General features: G+C 36.2%; 1 protein-coding gene across 1 annotated transcript in view; it reads left to right on the top strand.

Moving 5' to 3' along the window:
• The window catches only part of GTF2A1 (general transcription factor IIA subunit 1), a 30,622-nt gene extending 14,822 nt beyond the window's left edge, over positions 1-15,800 (top strand). Inside the window, exons 5-9 of the mRNA XM_042814869.1 lie at positions 1,897-1,972; positions 5,231-5,364; positions 6,218-6,538; positions 8,826-8,915; positions 11,243-15,800. Coding sequence (XP_042670803.1) covers positions 1,897-1,972; positions 5,231-5,364; positions 6,218-6,538; positions 8,826-8,915; positions 11,243-11,350 — 729 coding nt within the window. The 3' untranslated portion in view covers positions 11,351-15,800. The remainder of the gene's footprint in view (positions 1-1,896; positions 1,973-5,230; positions 5,365-6,217; positions 6,539-8,825; positions 8,916-11,242) is intronic.
• The last annotated feature ends 6,877 nt before the right edge of the window (positions 15,801-22,677 follow it).

Genomic DNA, 22,677 nt, shown 5'->3' with positions numbered 1-22,677 from the left:
AGAAATCTGGTATTAGTCATCAGATGCTTAAAAGTAGGAAACGATAAAACTGTCTGTCTCTGTCTGCTTTCTGAATTCTGCTGCTGAAATGATAATCTAGAAGTAACCAAGGACTTAGTTTTAGTAACAAAGCTTAGGACTTACCTGCATCCTCTGCTTTAAGTAGATGGTTGGACTGTGTTATATTGGAAGTCTTGTCCAACCTTGATGATGATATGATCCTATGATTCCAAGAGTGGTAAGCCTAAACTTTATTTAAATTGGAAATTGGAGTACTCTTGGTGTAAAGCTGTATGATGTATTTGTTGCATACTAATCCAACACTACTAAATGACACAAATATTGTATTTCCTAGATACAGGAAACAGCATCAACTGTTCTGAAGTCTAAGCTTATAACAAATGAAAGTTTATTTAGCAGCTCAGATCCACCTTTTATGGTCGTGTTATTTAGATTCATTAATTTACAGTCGAATATCTAGCAGTCTGGTCATTTATCCATTTCTCTCAAGAAGTTAATTTTGGTTGTTTTTTTTTATTTTTAAATGCCCTGGCTTGATAAAATAAATATATTTATATACTTGGTTCTTGAAAACAACAGCTAATAATAATTAAACATATTAAAACCAAAATTTATTACATTTTTACAACTTCTCTGGTAAAAACATATGAAGCAATGTTTCATGATTAGTCAAGGCATTGGTAACTTGCATAACCTTCAGTTCTCCATTACCTGCTGACCTTATTACAGAAAAGAATCTGAACTTCATTACTCAAGTAGAAAGATGTACTCAGAAGCTGAGAGCATGCTAATATCTAGCTTTTCCTAAAGCATTTTACAACTATTTCAATGTAATTTCTAACTTCTGTAGAACAATTAAACATTTTTTTCCTCTTATTTAGTTAAATCTTATTGATGGATATTGCAAAAATGAGGTGGTGAGGATTTTAAAACTCAGGTGCTGTCAAAATACAAAAGAGCTGTAAACTGCAGGAGACTACTATTCAATGAATAATCTTTGATGAAAGAGTTGGAATATTTATGTGTTTCTAATAAGCTTTTAGGTTGGTATTAAATATTGTATCTGACCTCAAATGTCTTGGAGAACAGTGACTAATGAGAATTTATTTATATGCCTTTGGGATATGTGAATGCAGAAAACCACTTTTAAGTTTTGCTTGTTTTTCTGTTGTTTTGGAAGTGGTATTACTACTACATGGATCGGTCAGTAAGGGGGGATCATATTTCTTATAATCAGGATGTTATGTACTCTGCCCAGTAATGAAGTTTATATCCTTTCAGTAGCAGAGGATAATTTCTCATGGTTCTTCTGTGGTGAGGAAGGGGAGGATTTTCAAAAGATAACTGCAGTAAGACACTTGAAGTAGAAAACCTCTGGAGAAATTCGTCCCCCTATATGAGTCAAGGACTTAATGCAGATTTTTGTGTTTGGAACTATGTGAATTGCGTTAAAATTTAATTTCCATAAGATAGAATCATTACCCATTGAGAGTTCTTGGATTTCTCTTCTAACCAGCTGTCTTGAGAGAAAAAATAAGTCATTCTGTGAGCAATCAGTATGCTGTGTGCATATATTCACTTGAAAGAATTGTGTTATTTGGAACTTGAAATGTAGATCATTTGTAGAGTGAAGAAAAGTGCAAACCTGATTGCTGCTCCTTGTGGAAACAAGAAAAGTGAAAATAATCACTGCTTAAGTACCTTATTTTCAGATTTGTAGGCTCATGTCTTTAGCTGCTTTGAAAATGTAAAGCTGCCATTTAAGCCATGTGGTATTTAATTAGTAGGTCAGGAGAGGTGCATATTTTCAGGCAATACATTGTAACACGAAACACTGGCTGTAACACTTCTTAAAAACCTTTTCTTATATTTCAGAGTGCTGCAGCCACTGCAGCTACATTGGCTCTCCCTGCTGGTGTTACTCCTGTTCAGCAGATACTTACAAATTCAGGTAACTCCCTTTACGCTGAGGTCATGTGTGGTTTTGTGGGTGCTTGTTGGGAGGGAGAAATTGTGGATTTTACTTTCTGTCATATATTGTTCATGTATCAAAATCAGGGAATCTTCACTGGGCTCTTGGACTGTTGCTCACCGGTCTTATGAACCTAACAGATTCCATGCGAGTCTTCCCTACTTTTTAGACATGTGCATGAAGACAAACATTGCTTCCTTTTGCATATTTCTGAGTACTGTGAGGTACAATGCGAACCATATTGAAAAGCAGGTGACAAAAGTGAAGGATAGCTTCATCTGTAACTGCAGATAAATGTGCCTTAATGATTGTGGTTCCTGCTGTGCTCATACAATGGAATTCCTAATTTTGTTGGCGATGCCAGTTTTACTTTAGATTTGTCACATGTATACTGTTACGCTTTATGCTTAGAATATAGTATAAATGTGACTTTCATGAACAGCTTCATTAACAGATGCTTTATTTGAGACCATTCCCTCTAGTCCTGTCACTAGTTACACAAGAAAAGAGGCTGATCCTACCTCACTTAAAACCTCCTTTCAAGTAGTGAACAATAAGTCTCCCCTGGGACCTTATTCCTCTTCTCCAGACCAAGCATTTCCAGTTCCCTCAGCCACTCCTCATAAGGCCTGTGCTTCATACCCCCTCATCAGCTTCATGGCCCTTCTCTGACTGTGCTCCAGGGCCTCAATGTCTTTCTTGTAGTGGGAAGCCCACAGCTGAACAGAATACTCAAGGTGCAGCCTCACCAGTGCTGAGTACAGAGGGGCGATCACTTCCCTGCTCCTGCTGGTAACGCTATTTCTGGTACCAGCCATGATGCCATTGGCATTCTTGGTCTCCTGGGCACACTGCTGGCTCATGTTAAGCCAAGTGTTGACCAACACCCCCAGATCTGTTTCTTCATGCAGTCCTCCAGCCACTGTGCCTCAAACCTGTAGCATTGCCTGAGGTATTAAAGGAAGATCTGAGAAAGTTTGTTTCCTAGAATCAGTTGCTTTTCTTCCCAGAGTAATTCACTTAGTCTGCTCAGAATCATCTGGGACTTAACCTCCCTGCTTTATGCATTTGAATGTTTAATGAATACATGGTTGGAATGAAATTGAAACGTGTAGCTGTTCTAGAAATGTAAGATCTTCTAATTCCTAAGGAAGAACATCTGTGCTTTAGAAGAGTATTATATTGTTACTTCTGTTATGCTTATTATTTTCTTCTTCAGTTGCAAATTTTTGTAGTATGTTTTCTTTAAGGAGGGGGTAGAATAGCCTGCAGAACTGTATTTCCTTCCTTCTTTCAGATTTACTTACCCATTAAAGAAATGTTTGTAGTTTGCACTGATAGGAGAACAGAAAATAAAATCAATCTTTAGGGAAATATTTAAAGTTAAGGATTGTCTAATTTCATTTCTTCTGATTCATTTGAATAGAAATGTAAAGAGCATGTTGGAATATATCTTAGCTCCCCCTTTTCAGAGTTGGAGGCCAGCTGTACAAGCATGCGAGCCTTCAACACATTTTGTGAAGAGGTGTAAAATAATAAAACTATAGGTTAGTTAAAGAAATAGAGATCAGAATATAGGTATTGTGGAAAAAGGAAGGAGAAATGGATAATGAGTATAAGGGTAGACTTTTCAGAAAGACAGCTACATATTGAATTTGTAAAGACAGTTATGTACAGAAGGATTTCCTATAATGTGGTTATCAAAGGGACAGAAGTCCCAGGAGGGGGATGCCATCTGGCTAGATCTTGGAAATACCACAGCATTGGATAAAACTAAAGTGATGTGACTACCTGTGCTTCTTGTTTTGGTAGGTATTCATGTGGATATTGTGTACCTTGACTTCAGCAAGGCTTTTTAACATGCTCTCCTGTGACATCCTCGTAGTTAAGCTTTGGAAGTGGGGGATAGATAGGTGCACAGTGAGGTGGATTGAGAACTGGCTGACTGGCAGAACTCAGAGGATTGTGATCAGTGATGTAGAGTCTATCTGCAACCCTGTAGCTTGCACTGTTCCCCAGAGATTGGTACTGGGCCTAGTACAGCACTGTCTTCAATGACCTGGATGAAGGGATAGAGTGCACCCTCAACAAGTTTGCTGATAATAATACAAAGCTGGGGGGAGTATCTGACACTCCAGAAGGCTGTGCTGCCATTCAGTGAGATCTAGAGAGGCTGAGGAATTGGGAGGAAAGGAATATTAAGAGGTTCAACGAGGGTAAGTGCAGAGTCCTACAGCTGGGGAGGAGTAACAACACACACCAGTGAAGGATAAGGGCTGGCTATCTGGAAATGATCTCTGCTGAGGTCAGGAGAGGGACCTGGGTGTCCTGGTGGACAATAGGTAGACCATGAGCCAGCAGATATCAGTGGTATTATGGGGTGCAATAAAAAGAGTGTGGACAGCTGCTCAAGGGGTGTGTTCTTCCCCCTCTACTCCGTCATGGTGAAGCCAAATTTGGAGTACTGTGTCCAGTTCTGGGGTTTTTCGGTTCAAGAAGCAGAGAGCCACAGAGATGATGAGGGGCCTTGAGCATCTCCCATATGAAGAAAGGCTGAGTAATCTGCAGCTGTTCAGCCCAGAGAAGAGAAGACTGAGAGGGGGATCTTACTGATTCTTAAAAGTAACTAATGGGTAGGAGTGAAGTGGATGATGCCGGGTTCTTTTCAGTAGTGCTCAGCAACAGGAAAAGGGTTGGTGGGCATTGACTGGGATGCAATTCCATTTGAATATGAGAAAATCTTTCTTTTATGTGAGGGTGACAGAGCACTGGAACAGGTTGCCCAGAGAGGTTGTGGAATCTCCTTTTCTGCAGATATTCAAAACCTGCCTGGATGCTTTCCTGTACAACCTACTTTAGCAGGGACATTTGGACTAGATGATTTCCAGAGGTCCTTTCCAACCCCTGCTGTTCTGTGATTCATTTGTACTCTGCCTATGTAATTTATCTTAGAAAACATGAGGTATGTTCAGAAGTAGGAACTAATACTTGAAATACTGTTTTGCTTTAGAGGGTTTAGTCTTGGTTTGCATACTTCACAATGATAAACAGTCTTACTTACTGCTTCCTTTCTGGCACAGCTGCTATAGCACAGTATCTTTTAATGGGTGAAAACAGAATACAAAGCTCTTTAAATGTTATCAGTGTTCTTTCAGGAAACAGCCTTCTAAACTAAGGTAATTTTAAATGGAGATATCTGTTCTTTGATTAATTTGGTGTTTATTTATCTTACTACAGGCCAGATCCTCCAAGTAGTTAGAACTGCAAATGGAGCTCAATATATCATTCAGCCACAGCAGCCAGTTGTTCTACAGCAGCAGGTCATACCACAAATGCAGCCTGGTGGTGTACAAGCACCTGTTATACAGCAGGTAAAGAAAATAAATTAATACGTACACTTGAAAGTAAAAACCTGATAGAAATTATTAAATGGGCTTGCATTTTTTTGCTGTCGAATTTAAACATTTATACAGAGACGGAAGTGGTATATTTAAAAAAGGATTGTGTTAAGGATGTTTTCAAAGACTAAATATTTTGGAATATTGTTTCAAATGTCGTTTTTATTCTTGCAAGACTCAGACTAGCATTGGTTTAAAATTGCTTTTGTATGGGTCCAATGACAATTACATCACTTGCACAATTTTAGTCACTATCCTTTCATGAATGTATTGGTTGGTTAAATGGTTTTGTGTTGCAGAGCATGTAGAGGAAAATGCCTTTAAGCAAACCCAAACAAATAAACAAAAACCCAAAGCATAAAAACAACCCCGCACCAAACCTGGACATTTCATTACTGAATACAGTAGATTTTATTGCCAGGATTTTTGTTCAGTTACAAGGTCAACTGTGCATCCAGTTTGTGTAGGCATTGAATTTATTATTGTGTCACAGTTCTGCAGCTTAGACATGAATAACAATAAAATTTCAGGTTAAGTATTCTGTAAAGAAATTTTTAAAATATTCTCCTATTTGAGTTTAAACATTATTCCACTGTGCTTGGAATTTGAGTGCAGAAAACTACCAAGCAATTAGAGAAGCTATATTATTGAGGACTTAATTTCCTGTCTGATATAGATGGAGTATTAGTAATGTGTTTCTCTAATTAGTCCAAGTCAGATTGATATGCTGTCGCAGGGTTATCCCTAAATATAAGTCCACCACAGTATATGCTTCATTGTCTTCTTGTAGTCTGGTGTATTACTAATCACTATACTATTCCATCAGGTTTTGGCTCCAATTCCTGGAGGGATTCCCCAGCAGACAGGAGTGATTATTCAGCCTCAGCAGATCCTTTTTACAGGAAATAAAACTCAAGTTATACCTACAACAGTAGCTGCCCCTACAGCAGCGCAAGCACAGATTCCTGCAGCTGGTCAGCAGCAGCCACAGCAACAACAGGCACAACCACAAGCACCACTTGTTCTCCAAGTTGATGGAGCAGGAGACACATCATCTGAAGAAGAAGAAGATGAGGAAGAAGACTATGATGATGATGAAGAGGAGGACAAAGAAAAAGATGGAGGTGAAGATGGCCAGGTTGAAGAGGTAAAATTAACATCATTTCAGAAGATTGCAGAATGCCTGCATTTCATTTTTAATTTTTTCACTGCAGTGGAACTTAAAGGAATACTGTAATCCTCAAAGAATGTTCTCTCCCCATAATCTTGAAAATATCAGTGCTATCTGTGTACTGTAGTTTCTTTATATCCCATACTGACGTGTGGAAACTGTGTATTATCAAAGCACCTTGAAATGCAGCTGGTATGGCAGGGGATAATAAAAAAAACCTGTTAATTATGATGAGTGCCTTTTTAAAGACTTGAATAGTAGTATTTCTGATGGTATGGAAAGGTCAGCCCTGATATTATGAATCCTTCATAAGCAAATGGAAATAATCAACTCTATTTGGGATAGAGTGTATTCCAAAACCAGGTGGTAGGAGGAATGACAAAAGGTGAGTGTATTTCTAATATACTGAGAGAACAAATGGGTGTGGTGATGTGGCCTGCACCTTTCTCACTGTTAGGTTGCCTTATATCATGCTAGAAGGGGCGTGAGAATGAAATTTGATTATAAAACATTTTTTATTTAATTTAACCTTGATTTAACTAAGTCTGGAGTTAAGATTAGGAGCAAATGTTCTTAGTAACTTGCTTAATAATACTGTGTGTTTAGTTTAGATTTTCCATTTACTTGGTTTTGGACTTTAGGCAGTGGTTCTAACTGAGTTTTGTTCTGTTGCACCAAGAAACATCAAAGAAAAAGCTAATAAGCTGAAAGTACTTTTATTACAGTTTCTGGCAGGAAACTTTGTTGTCCCTAAATCTATCTGTAAGATGCATTTTGAACTGTTGGATCACTTACACAGCTTTCTGCAGATTTTCTAGTTATCTTAAGATTTCATTTAAAATCCCAGTATGAGGAATATTGTAGCATTTCACCATCTTTATCACCCATGCATTATATATGCTGGCAGAACTTAAAATTTTTATCGAGGAGTTAAACTGGTTTTTTTGTAATACATCTAGAGTTGTGTCAAACAATATTTTTCTGTTAGAAGTTTTGTTCCTTTCCATTATACTGATTGGTACCGATGTCAGTCTTGAACGTGTTAATAGTTGCCTTAGTAACTATGGCTCATCATGCTTCAATATTGTGTATTGTATAGATTTTTTTAATATGCTAAGGCTTCATCATTTTCTTCTCTCACTTCCATTTTCTTAGTATAGCTTATATATTTTGGGGCAGGTGGCAGGTGGGAAGATAATGATTAAGCAGAAGACCTGAGAAAAGCCATTTTGTATTTATTAGTGTTTTTTTTTAAGATTTGAAGTACTTGCTGTTTAGATGAGGTAGAGAAAGAAGAAGAAAAAAAGAAACTTTTGCAGAAGCATTCTCACCATACTGCATAGAATGCAGTACATCAGAATTCTATTTTGACAAACACTAGAGGTTAGGTGCTTGAGGAAAGGATTGAGAATGATTTGGAAGAGGTATCCAATTTAGAGATGAGATTTAAGACAATCCTCTTAAGTACAGGTGGGAAGGTCACGTGGGGAAGGAGAAATGAGGCTTGCAGTTCAATAGTGCTTGTAAATAGCCTTGTGGCGTCATTTTGTAATCTTGCAAGACATGCACAGGTCTAAAGAAAAATAGTAATGAATAGAGGAAATAACACAACTTGGAAGACTTCTGAGGAGGAAAGGCCACTTGTAGAAAGACAAAAAGTTGAAAATTATTTATAAGGAAAAATACTTGTATCTGGAGAAATTATTTTTACCTATCTCTGCATCATCTTAAAATATCTTTTTTCCTCCTCTGCAAACTTCCTGCTTGTGTTGAGATCTGTTGCCATTTGTGGTATATAAGACAAAGATAAGTATGTCCTGGAGTTTCTATTCCTAATGGAATGTAGAGAGATGTGAATAATGTTTTATTTGCATTGCTTAGATGCTTTAGAAAAAAAGAAAACACACATAAGGATAAGTTTTTGTGAAGAGACATTGCAAGTGCTAGAACTTTTAGAATAAAGGAATGAAAGTGATTGTGGTGTGTAGTGATTTCATATGATGTGATGATGAAAGACTGCTGTGCTCATAATCTGCCCTGAACATTGAAATTGGGCAGTGAAATTGGTAAGGACATCCCCCTTGTATTATGGATGGCAGAAAGAAAATGTATATGAGCCCTCTGCTGGAAAGCTGAATACTTTGCACCTCCAGTGCTTATGTAGGTCCATGCCAACAGACTGTAGCTTGGTCTAGCATGAACAATCTAAGTAACAGCTGTAACTATACTAAACATTGCAACTTTTGCCATGTATTTCTTTCAGGAGCCTCTTAACAGTGAAGATGATGTGAGCGATGAGGAAGGACAAGAATTGTTTGATACAGAAAATGTTGTTGTGTGTCAGTATGATAAGGTAAAATATAAAACACATGCAAGAATTCTAATTTCTCTTATTCCTTCAAGCCATAATTTTTAAGTGATGAAGTATCCTTTTGTGACTGTTTAGTACAGGTAGATCTGTAAAGGTTATGTGAATGTTAATGCAAGAACTACCTGTCATTTATATAAAAGCTGTTTTTTTTTGTTTACTTGTTTGATGCTTTTTAGCTAGACTTGGTGGTACTGAATAAAGCCTAGAAAAGTTTGGTTGAATTTTTTTTCTTCTTCGTAACTATCTGTGATCTTTAACAAAAGATCAAGCTCTGGAGAAGTGAACTATCATGAGTAAGCTTTGTAGTTTACTGTAGCCATAAATTAAAGTAGTAGCCATCAAGGTTTAGACTTAGTAGAAAATTGTTTACTGATCACTAAAAATTCCTCTTCTTGATGACTGTATACTTTTCAGAGGAGAGTGTTCTTTCTGTGCTATTCAAAGGTAATGTGGAATGCTTTTGCTTATTTTGCTTTAAGTTCTACTGAACTCTCCGGTCTTCTCTTGAGTTACTACTTTATTTCTGTATGTTTGCCCCAAAATACTTGAGTCTATGTGCATTCATCTTGGAATTGTTTTATATTTGTCCAAAGGCTCTTGGACACTTTTTTCTTTACTGAGGTAGTAGATTTTCTTTCTTTTCCTGTGAGGTGACTTGGACTGTGAAGAATAAGGATGCTTTCTAAAGCAGAAGAAACACTGTTGAATTAAAAAGCTCTACATTTCAAAGAATGACTTGACTAAAAAATCTTCAGTTATTTCAGCATTCTGCTTGGACTTTCATATTTCAAAAAGAATTCAAGATTGAGGAAGGCAGTATCTGCAAGCTAGCCATCCTTCTCTTCTGGATTATAATCAGAAACTATTAGTTTGGAAACAGTTCATGAGAGTTATTGCTTACTGACACTTTTGTGTTCGATCTGTTAAAATTTACAGTGATCTTTCTTTCTCTTAGACAGTATCTCACTTCTCTGAAAGATCCTCTCTAAATTTGTTTTCCCATTGCTTAGTTGTTCTAATGGCATGTTTTATTTGTTCTGTGCTTACAGTATATTTTACTTAAAAAAAAAAAAAAAAAAAAAAAAAAAAAAAAAAAAAAAAAAAAATATTCTTCTATCTTTATACTGAATTTAAAGCTGTTGCTTATTCTTTATCTCGTGTCAATGGGAAGATGTATCATAAAGAGAGGATCCGTTACCATCGTAGAATTGTAGGGGATCTGGAGATCGACTAGTTGAACTCCAGATTTTGTCACTGACCATTATGATAGGGACTCACTGTGGAGCAAGGAAGAATGTCTTTTTTTCTTTTCTTTTTTTTCTGTTCTAGAATTTCTTGGGTTGTTGTTGATACTTGGACTGATCACCCAGCTTAATCTTAGAAATTTTTGTTATACAAAGCACACCTTAAATACTCAGTATTTTGATTGAGAAGACTGTATAGTTTGAAGTTGAAGATGGAGTGTGTTGAGCACTCAGCTTCGTTCCATCATCCCCATCTGGAGATCTTACTTTTCTCACCTGACACTTTAAGATAGAGCAGGAATGTAAATCATATAAAATGACTTACCATTGAGAACAAACTATAGAATATAAGATTAACAGATATATGCATTACCAGCTATGCCATCGTATGCATTTTTTTTAACATAAAGACTTTCAGACTGAAGTCTTTTAAATAATCCATTTGTCTTTCAAACAGTTCTTAACATTCCAAATCCTGTTGTCAAACTCTAATAATTTAGGTAGAAAGTTAAATACATCTGCTGTCTATCTGTATATGAAGAAGTCAAACTAGTTTGCAGGTAGAAAGGAATTTAGACAGCACAAGTAAAGAATAAACTTAGTGTTGGACTCCTTCAGGACTAAGTTTAAAACATCAGTCTTTGTTTCAGTGTTTGAAATAGAAATATCTGTCTTTCCAGTGGAGTTTCATGGTATGTTGTAATCAAAATAATTTATTAAAGCAGTAGAAGTTGATATATATTTCTCATGTTTCCTTTCCAACTATCTCTAAAAACTTTTAAATGCTTTGTATTTTACAACGTCTTTGAATTTGCGTGGTTTCTTGGCAGTTCCTGTGAGATTTTTTAACCTGGTTTGACAAATGCAGCTGAAACTGCTAGATCTATTATTAGGATTTGTTCTCTATGGCTAAATGCAGAATTGATTTTCAGTATGTTTGTAGTATTTTGGTAATGTTGTTTTTTTCATTTTTCTTGCTGATGTAATTTACTATATAGTTTACTTTATGCATTACTGCCTATTTCTGATGCAGAGTAAGACTTCAACTTTTTTCCCTATTTTTAGATCCATAGAAGTAAAAACAAATGGAAATTTCATCTCAAGGATGGCATCATGAATCTTAATGGAAGAGATTATGTATTTTCCAAAGCCATTGGGGATGCAGAATGGTGAAGTTTTTAAGACAAACAAAACAAAAACTCCCTGTAAAAGGAAAAAAATGTTCAAAAGCAGGAAAGGTTGAGACTTGGACATATTCTGCAACCAAAATGTGTTTCTGCACATGAAGCATAAGCAAAAGTATTGGAACAAAGGTAAAATGTGGCAACAAAGACACTACTTCAGATGAGCAAGCCATGGACTGTAGCAGCTATAGCATTGTCTGGGAGCTGGTTTTGTGTGTTAGGAATACCTTAATTATCAATTCTACATACAGGTACCTACAGCTGGTATTTAGCATGTAAGGCTTTGTCCCCCCCTTCTTCCCATGGTTTAAGATTTTGAAATACTTCCAATGATTGAAGGAACTCTTCCCTGTGATAGATTATTAATCTGAAAATGCTTATTGTGTGTACAAATCTTTGCTTTGAACACTTCCTTTTGGTAGTGAGGATGGTCAGAATGTTACTTCGACTGTGTGCAAGCTTTGTACAGAAGGGTAAGAATTAAGGTGTTAAATTTTAAATAACTTGTATAGGGAAAATATTTTTAATTCTGATATGCTCATTAATTATAATATCTATTTGTGGTTTTCAGTTCAGTTGCCCGTAAGCAAGTTGTTGTTCCTAGCAGTTATAAAATGTTAAAATGATCATTTATATTTCAAAGTTATTTTAATTTCATATAAGTGATACTTTTCATTTAGGACTGTTTTTTTGTTTGTTTGTTTCTTTTTTGTTTTTTTTTTTTAAATACTAAGCACCTGTAGCTCTGGGCTCCCCCTGCCCCCAAAATCAGACTGCTTAACTTTTTAATTATATTCTTGCTGTATGGTGGTGGTTTCAGCATCATTGAACTGAAACAAATAATATAGCTTCCATTGACTTCTTCAAAGTCTTTTTGGAGGGTTTCTGAATCAAATGTGTAGGTAATCACACAACAGATGCATTCCTTCACCTACTTACTACATCCGTAGTACAGACATCCACTAAATTTTTAATATGGAAAGTAATTTTAAAACTATAAAAATCCTGGCTGCAGCTCTTTTAATCAAAGATGTGCTTTACTAAAAAGTGTAGCCATAAGTTACTTGTAGTAGTTAATCTCTCTGAAGTTTCCAGGTGGCATGTAATTTCATGAGGAGAGCTGCACGGCTTTGAGAACACAAATTATATTGAAGTTTCAGTAGACTGACTTGTTAAAAGAAAATCATAGTTAAGAGGCTCTAGATCTTGTGTAGCCACTTCCTCATATGCCTTTTCCAGAGGTATGGTTTTGTGATAATTTTTCTTTTAAGCAACAAGGTCGTTTCCCTCTGCTTCCCCTTCCCTCCTGAGAACTGAACATTTTTCTTCACACATCGGATATTCTCGCAAATTCTGCTTTCAGAAATGCAGTTACTTTTGAATGAGGAGAGGAAACGGGCATTATACCTGAGAAACTGTTGAGGAGAGAATGTCCACATGGCTCACCATTTCAAATACTTTTCTTCCCCTGAGTCCTTGGAAAGGCAATAAGAAAAACACAGTGGACATTATTTGTTACACTGAGAAAGACCTGCAGAAGCAGACAGTTGACCCATAAGTTCTGCCCTTTTTCTGTCACTCTGGAGAATGAAACTTACTAAGCATTATTTAATGAAGTCACAGGTATATTTTAGCAGGATATAAGCACTGCCCTAATTTTCATTCTCTCTGATTTACTTGCCTTGAAGTGTATTTTTAGTCTCAGTAGTATTTTAACAAACAAACAAAATACTCCAAAATACCCCCCCAAAGAGGGTTTCTTTACTGTGATTTTGTATATCTCTGCTCTCATTGATAAAGAATAAAACTGCCTCTAGGTCATGCCTCGAGCCATATGATTGTTGTAAGCCATTTACATACATAAGCTTTATGAAAAGTTAATTTTTTTTTCTAATTCATTCTTTTGTAATGTCATTATTTAGAGTACATTTTTGGCTCGGGTCTCTCAGACTGATTGGTGTTTGTTTTCTTCTGAACAAAGCAGATATTTTAGTTATTATTATTATTTGTACCACTGTTGACACTTCTGTGTACAAATGAGATGAAGTCAATATTGTATCCGTTAATTCCTTCCTTCTCCTTTTCCAAATCTATTACCAGTGAGTCTTAAGTAGTGGACTTAAGAAAAACTCCCTTAACAGCACAACTAAACCAACAATAGATTCCTGATGAGACTATTGGAACCCAGATTACTTGGACAACACTTGGTTTTCATACGTCTTAGAATTTTTTTTTACCCACTTATGCATACTAGAAGCTACACAACCTTTTTATTTATTTTTATGGGATAGCAGAATTTTAAAGGTAACTCAAGTTTAGGCTGTTCCGAAGGATGTCTGAAGCTATCTGAACTTGCATTCTTTTGCAAGCTAATTGTATGGTATGCTTTTCAAATAAGTTTTGTTACTTTCAAATACAAGTACCTGTGAAGTTTTCTGTAAGCCAGTCAAACACAAATATACCAAACTGTGCTCTTATTTCTACATCAAGTGTTCCTTTTTTAAATCAAAAAGCATGTTTTAATTTTATTTTATTGTAGCAGCTTGCTGTAAGAATGTAGTTTGCTTAATTTTACTATTGTACTTGAACTTTAATCATGGTTTTAACATTGTAACTGAACAGACCATTTCACTAGGTTCCACAGAAACCATTCCTTCAGAGGGCAAGGGATTCCCATGTTCATAGTTCATAAATGATTTTTTTTTTTCCCTTGGAAATAGTTTTTGATGCTGTTTTATTTTTGTTTACTTTTTTCTTTAAATAGTTCAGTATTACAGAAACAAATAATGATTTCAAGAGGACTTATTTAAAATTTGCACAGATAATGGAGCACCTTTTAATGACAGAAAAAATGGGGAAAGATGACTTCATAATTGTAACCATGATGACTGATGGAAACTTGCAGAGCAACAGGGCAAAATTGGTACTCTTATGCTTTTTTGGTTTGTAGAATGCCTGTTTTGCCAGTATGACAGATTTTTTTTTTGTGTTGGTTTCCTGAAAGAGTAAATTTCCTGTAGTGCTTCAATCATAAAAGCAACTTCTTTGCTCTAATTCTGTTGGGTTCTAGTGTGTGCAATCATTTAAAAACATCTAAGTTGAAAACATGTTCAAATATGTTTTCTTTTAAAGAGATAATAGAAAATTTAGTCACATAAGGAACTTTATATTGGACTATTTAAATAAAATAATGATTTTTATCCCCCCTGAGTTGCTGGTTAGTGACAAGATTTCTTTGAGGCTTTGTACTCCTTGTTCCTACATTAGACTTACAAGATGCGTTTGAACTTCATTCAGCTTCCTTAATGCAATTTAAAGTAGCAATTGTGGTCTGAGTTATTTCCAGGATTATGATACCTGATTCTGTAGCACAGTTTCTAGAAAAGGGTAAAAAACATGTTGTCATGTAACAGAATTTTTTACAAATGGTTTTCTATTTCTGCTGCAGAATAGAAGTGCTAATGTAAATTTCACCAAGTTTGTGAAAATAATTCCACCATGTGACAGTTAGCAGTAATTATGTCACCATAAAGCATTGCCAGAGAAAAAATTCTTATTTCCAGTGAAGCAGTTGGAGACCTTGTTAAGTAAAGTGCATTTTGATTCAGTCTCCTCAGTTTGTTTAAAACAAAAACAGAAACAAAGAATCCTTTTAAAACAAAATGGTCAAAAATTCTTCCCAGCGCAAAAGCTCCCCATCAACTGCAATAAGATGTTCAGGAGGTGAAGAGTAATTCTTAAGATAATGCACACTGATATTGGGCTGCTTTACACAGCACCGTGGGGTTTGTTGCGTGCCACCCCCTTCCCTGTTCCACACACACCTGAAATCAGAATTATTTTCAGACTTTGAGAGTAATGACTATAAAAGATGAAGAAACTTGCACATCATTTTGTATTGATGTCTGGCATTTAAGGTCTTGTTTTCCCATTGCTTTGATTGGTTGGGAAATGTGTGAAAAACAGTCCATTGGTTTCCCTGTTGTCTACTTTTTTTAGGGAGTTCATGCAATGTGTCTTTTAATTATTATTTGGCGGGATTTGACATTGTGGAACAAAAGGAGCTTTTTTAACAGGATGAACTACCTTGAGTTAGCTAAATGTACTGTCATTCAATGAGACATGTTCCAGAGTGCATAGGGTACCAATAGAATATGGAGTGGGGGAATATCCTTTTTTGCTGTTCTGAGCTACTATTGTCAACTGCTGTTGTACATATACTGTTATGTGTAAGGGGGTAAATATATTTATTATGTTTGTAAAATTCATTCTGTACAATTGCAGATCAAGGTTGCTCCTCTGTGATATACAGGATATTATGTTTCAAAGGCCATGCTTGGAATACAATTAGAGAACTTAGTATTTTGATGTACTAAGACCTATTTTAAGTTTAATATTTTGCCTTTGCAAAAACTTTAATTAAAGATGTTATTTAAAAATGTTTGCCACTTCATTTAGTATCTTGCATGTGTGCATTTGTTTAATATCTGATGTTTAATGAATTTACTGAAGAATCTGAATTAATTTTTGTAACATGAGTAACCTCTCTGTTACCTACGTGTTGAGTTTGCTTTGTAGGCTTTCCATTTAACATAATCAGAATGACATGAAAACTCACATTTTAATCTTGATTCCAGACACCTGTAATTACTTAAGAATTATTGCCCTATGGTAACATGAGCCCTAGGTTTTGAGACAAGATTGTTTGAATAACTTGGTTTGCATACGGAATACCACTTCTGTACATGGAAATGCAGGATAATACTGGGAATGAAATACACAGTTGTTGGAGGAGAACAGACATAGTGAGGATTTCGACAGTGAAACTGATTTGACAGAATTGCTTTCTAATGCAAGCAACTGACATCTTCAGTTCTGGCTAACAATAGTTTATTGAGACAGCATCACTCATGCTTTATTTTTAAATCTGACTTTTGAACTCAAAATCATTTTTGAAAGGAGTCGGAGGTGATTCTGAATAAACATCAGTAATTTTGTGTTCTACCAATGCTGTCAAAGTTGTGCAAAAACAAACAAACAAACAACAAACACAGGCCTTGAAAAAGGCCTTTTGGTTTGGCAAAAAAAGAAAAAAAAAAAAGTAAGAAGACGAATCAAAAGAGAATGAAAAGCAGAACAGTGACAAATTAGGATCAAACTCAAGTTATGTGAATTTTTTTTTATTTCTTGTTTGTTTTTTTTACTTTGTTATTCATGATTAACTGTGCTTTTGCAGGTGGCAGGAGCAAAGCATTTCAAGGTTATGTTTTGGTAAAATCAAGTCTTACACTGATTGGAAAAACGGTATTTTGATTTCTTAATGGCTTTATTCTTTAACTGCAGAAGTATGAGGATAAAAATATTAGGAGGTTAGCATAGCCTTTAACGTATCTCCATTTAACTTTAACTAGGCAACTTGCAACTTGTCTTAAATCTATTAAATTCGGAGTTAGTGTTTGTGTAGGTTTTTTGTTTGTTATTTTTTGCTGGGACTTCTGTCTGTTAGAAGTCTGGTTAAAGTCTGTAGGTGTTGCTGCTTACAGTCAGAGAAGGTTATGTCAGTTTTCCCTCAGAGTACTTTTTTTTGTCAGTAATGAGATTATGCCAAACCATTTCAGGGGTGACGACATCTGGTTATCTGCAGTTTATTTGACTTTTTTGTTTCGTTGTTTTTTTTTTTTTTTTTAATCTTTATTGTGGCTGTATAACAATCAGAAAAGTAGTTTTATGGCAAACTTTTCCACTTACTTTTGTGTGACGTGCCTGTGCAATTAAATCTTTTTACATGGTATGAAATGCCTGTCCTTGCTTGACTTGAAAAAGGATAATCTGGAGGTAATTCGGGGAGAATAAATGCTGAAAAATACACTTTGCTTTCCAGAGGACAGCAAGTTGCCCGTTAGTTTGTGGAGTTCAAAATCCACTCTCTAAAGACAGATACTGGTGTTTTAAGTGTTTAAATACCTTTTAACACTTTATTTTTTTAAATTATTTTTTTTTAAATGCAGCTGGGTGCATTTGGTTTACACATTTTCATTCTTAGTTCATTTTTGTACAGAAAGTTATTGAAATTGAACACAGCAGATATCTGGTCCAATAAAGTGTATTTCAGTAACAAGTGAAACAAAGCCTACTGTTACATTGTAGACAAAACCTTTAACCACAAAATTTCTTACCTGTAGATGCCTGATTCTATCTAGTTAGAAATGCTTTTAGTTTGCTAGAGGTGCCATACAAAGCAACTACACTGCAGACAAGTCCTCTGGACATGTGGAAGAGGAGACACATTTGGAATCCAGGAGATCTGGGGTTCTATTTCTCAAGATGCAGGGGTCTATGCAGTACTAGGCAGGGTTTAAAGCCAAGGTGACGTAAGTAAATCCTACCTAGCAGATGTAAGTTAATGATGGAGGAAACGGTTTGGACTAAAAAAAAGTGATCTTTTCTACTAAACCATCTTGCTTCCTCAATTTTCCAAAGGCGTGTTCCCATTTCTCCTAGGAATCATGCCATGAGGTTCCTGCAGACAGGACTTTGTGTCCTGCTTGAGCAGCACCTGAAGATCTCGCACAGAGTTTTCCCTTCAGAGGAGCTGCCTGACTCCTTGTGGTCTGCTCAGATTCTACAGGTAATGTTTTCTGAGAAACTGCTCTAGGCAGCAGAGTATTTCGTACAGTGTTATATTGCAGTTTTCATCTTGTGGAGCTTCTCATAGATTTTGTTCTATCTTGGGTTTCCCATTAGAAAAGTCAAATTTTGGATGTTCTTTCTCCCTTGGCTTGCCTTGTTGGAGCTTTTAGCAAGTTTAAAAAAAAAAAAAAAAAATTTGGTGCTGGGAATAATATTTCTGGCAAACTATTCTCCATGAGCATTAAAGCAGCATCTAGTAAATTTTCCTGTGTGTTCACAGAGTTAAAGAATTGCTTAATAAAGATGATGATGAAATGCTAATGCTGAAAGCTGTTTGGTTAAAGAAAAAATGTATTCCTGTTGCAGCCAATTCTGCATACATCAGGAGTTCCTTTTGGAAGGGCTCAGAGAGGAAGCAGGGCACTTGTTAATTTCAGATCAAGTTGCTCTAATGTCATACCTTTAAACAGATCTTTAAAGTCTCCCTGAGGTGTCTATAGGTATGCTGCCATGCAGCTTAGAAAAACTAGGTAATAGATATGTTTAAAATGTTAAGAGGTTCTTCATACAGAGCACAGGATTTCTTCGATGGTTGGGGAAGGATACTTCTGGAGCTTCTGGAAAAAGGAAACGGAGAACACAGAATAAAGTAGCCAGACCTCTTACAAAAACAGTGCAAATATGTTTAGCTGTACAAAGAGAAGTATATATAATGAACAGAAAACTTTATCCAGTTTTTTTTAATAGGAAAATGCATCAGCCAGTGTGTTAGCTGCCCCTTCTAATTTTTTGATCAAAATGTACATAGTTGCTGGATTTCACTGGAAGTCAATAGCTAGCTGAAAAGAATTGATCTGTCGTTTCCACAGTTCCCTCTAGGCAGCAGCAGTAATCTGTGTATGATTTAGGGAATTCTTTTGACTGCAGTCAAACTGCAAACAGCATTGTACATGCAGCACAAACACAGCCATCAAGCTGCTTGGTATTTCACTGCTATCCTATATGTACCAGCCAGCAACAGGCCATGGAAAGGGCAGACATTTAGACAGCACCTCAGAATTCTGAGTGATAGGTTTTTTGTTTACATAACTGCATTCCTACTTGAGTTTTCAGCTTTGTTTCCACATCAGACAGGGAGTGCTGTCATTTTCCTTCACTATTAGCTTTCCCAGGAAAAGCTGCTGTCTTTTCAGCTTTCAGAGAACCAGCATGAGTTTTGCAGTCCAGTTTATCAGCCTCAGAGTTTGGAACAGGGAGGCTCTTAGCAGTAAAGTTGTTCTTTTTTAGAAAAGTATCACTGTCTCTGTCTCTATGTATAAAATATGCACAAGTAAATGTCCCATTGTAGCAACTGGTTATTGAGCTTTTTGATATATATAACAAATGAAGTTCATATTCATAGCAGATCTCATTTCTTAGAAAAGAAAGAAAAACAGAGAATCCAAAGTTTCTCCATTTGTCCTCATCACAGCATAATGAATATCTAAAAACCAAAGTGAGTGTGCTCCTCTTTATCTAACAAATTAAGAAGCTAGATGAGCTTCAGGTGAACCACACAAGTGTACAGCTGTAAAGACGTGGGTTCAGATGGCACTTAAAAGGTTTGGCACTCTACATGATCAGAACAGTATGGAATGCTGTTCTGCCTAAGAAGCAGAGTAAGTTTGAAGGTGACTTAATGTAGAAGACGGGCTCTTGGAAGGAGCAAGTTTAGGATGGCCCAAGTGAGTTCCAGATTCTCTGCTGTATTTGATGAGACTTTTTTTTTTTTTTACTATGTAAATAGATATTATTCTTAGGGTGGAAAATAAGACTAAAAAGTTATAAAAACTAAAGCTTTCCACAGGATTAATATCCTGTTGAATCTGAGGGCCTGAGATAATTTGAACTACTGTAGCAATTCCTATGAATGTGTGTACTTGGTGTGTGCAGAATGGGAAAAGGAAGTTAAAACTGATGGGTTTTACTGACAAAATGCTCTACTTATTGACTTCAGAGAGTCTCCTTTTTTGTTGAATTTCACATCTCTATAGTCATACAAAAGTAAGTTGGGCCAAATAGAAGTAAACAGGCAAAAAGTATTTTGGTTTTGATGTAGATATATTATTGGACCAGTATGGATTAGAAGTCTACAATGATGTCAGAATATCTCAGTGTGCGTCACTGAGACTTCTTAACCACCTTCTGTTCCAGGGCATGATAATGGCCCTTCACATCTTGTGCCTTAGCCCATAAACCCTACATCAAAGTGCAGTACAGCATATGTTTTCAAAATCACTACCAAGAAAGGAGTGCTCAACAAAGAGGCGTGGTTAGATGTCCAACTAATTTTGGGCCTTACCTCAGCTTTAACTATTAGCCAGAAGCCATACAATTACCGAGTGATTTTAAATCAAAGATACCAGGCATCTGCTAGGGAAGAAAAAAAATAATACAAACAAACAGAAAATCAAGCCAAGAGATTGTACTACTACTACCAAGTAACCTGGAAGGAAGGATTTGTTAATTTTAAAATGTAACTATAGTCTGATCAAATCAAGCTTCACTTTTCAAGATTTTCCGAAGACTGTGCTGTGTGCATTAAGCATATCAATTATCCAGCAAGAAAGAAAATGAAAGTGCATTTCATTTATGTTAATAAGCCAAAATACAGTGGTAGTGCATTGAAATTTATTTTTTATTACTTGTATTACTTTCAGATTCCATGATTCCACATCAGATTGTGCTTTACTTTGACTGTATCTGACACACAGTGGGTGGCGTCTTGTCTGCTTATTGAGGAAAATGCATCTGTCTTCAGATGGAGAGAAAGGAGAGCAATACAGGTCAGCTATAGACAGTTTAAACTGCTCAGAGAAAGTTCAACATTCTCACAACTAAGGCCGCAGCTCAGCTTTGCGGCTTTTTTCTTCACTCTGTGAATGAAGAAATCTTTCCTAGTGCCTGCAAACAGAATCATAGAAGTTTATGCAGAGAAAATAAAAGCATTCTCTGCCACAAACTGGATTTTTACATTCTGTTCCTCCATCTGAAATTCTGGGCAAGCCCAGAAGACTGTGGCTCTTGCCATTACTGTGCGGGGCTTTGAGAGAGGACAGCCAGGTCCTTGCAGCAGTTGCTCAGGTGTAAACCTGAGCTGTGAGGTCAGATCCATTGAGGTGGTGTGAACTGGAATGGTGCTGCTCTCCACTCACCTGGATTTTAAATTACAAGGGCATTACAATCAGGCCTGATGAAGGAAGGTGCAGTCAAAGATGACTTTGCAGTCTGAACTGAGGATCTGGTTGAACACAACAGCAAATGGCTGTAATGGAACAGTCTAAAAGTCTGTCTGTGCCAAAATCCCTGATTGTGATCTGCTAACAAGGTGCGGTGAGAGAAGCATAGAAGGTCAGGCAGGCATCTGTGCTTACCCTAAGTACACCCATCCATCATGCAATTGCCAAGCAGAGCAATCAGGCTAAGTTCAGGAGAAATATTCTTTACTTCTGTAGGAGAAATTGCTTAAAATTTTCAGAAAAGCTTTCTGGGCCTTTTGCAATTTCAAACAAAACATTTTATTCCAAAACTCTGAGTTATTCCTGAAGTATTCTAGAGGGAAAAAAGAAGTACTTCATACCAGAAATAGTACATCTTGCTGAGACATTTTAAATAGCTAGTATTACATCAGGATATAAGCAGAATCAGAATGGCTGAAGGAGCTGACCAGAGCAGAAATGTGAGAAAATTTGTATAGGATACAACTATTTACAGGTAAAAATCTGGCAAATAAATTATTTAAAGTCTACTGCCTGGATGTTTCCCATAGCTTTTAAAATATTTCTCATCAGCTTTAACACAATAAAGACTATACAAGACAAAAAATATCTAACTTTGTTCACAAAGGCAGTATCACAGAATCCTTTCAATTGACAAAAAATAGATATGCAGAGATGGGATGTTAAAAAAGTTCAACAATGTATCTTTCAAAAGTAACAGCAAATGACTGCATTAATTCAAAAGCATTCTGCAATCAGTCCAACACACCACATCTTTCCGATGTCCTAGTAATTTTCATGAAATAAACCTTCTGGTTTAGTTTAAGGTAAAGTTTAAAAAGTTTGAAATAAGTGATCTGTGGTAGTTTTAAAAAATATTTTTTAAATTAATACCAACTTAGTCTTTTCCCTTTTGAAAAAAAAAGACCACAATTGAAGCTGGGATTTTTTCCCTGCTGGTACCCTAGCACATATGAAATTTATAGCATGAATATACAGTATGTTCATTGGAACTTATTGTCTTAGCTGCTGAAGTGAAAGGCACTCATCAAAGTATGGATGGGTAACTTTTTTTTCCCTGTAATGACTACTCCAGAATCAGAAGTACAGTAGAATTGAGGGCAGGGAATTGCGTCTTATAACTTGCTTCGTATACTCTTGGGCAGGGCCATGTGTTCTGAAAACAACAGTTCCAGGGGTGTTTGCCTTAGGAGATCGGGAGAATTTGTGCACTAAGGAGCTACATTTGCATTTCTGATTATCACCTGCTGAGTCCAGGCCACAGAGCGGTTTCTGTTTCCAAGACAGCTGAAAGTAAAATGAAAATGTGGAAGCATGCTCCTCCCCAGAATAGGCAGGTAAATCAATCAGTAATGCAATTTTTTTTTTAATGGATTTAACAATGATGTAATATTTTTTTATGAGACCG

This window comes from Centrocercus urophasianus, unplaced genomic scaffold (genome assembly GCF_019232065.1).
Source record: "Centrocercus urophasianus isolate 14NV4802_14NV808 unplaced genomic scaffold, USGS_Curo_1.0 seq_14, whole genome shotgun sequence".
NCBI lineage: Eukaryota > Metazoa > Chordata > Aves > Galliformes > Phasianidae > Centrocercus > Centrocercus urophasianus.
The sequence above is the reverse complement of the archived record's forward strand: the minus strand, read 5'-3'. Positions and strand labels throughout refer to the sequence as shown.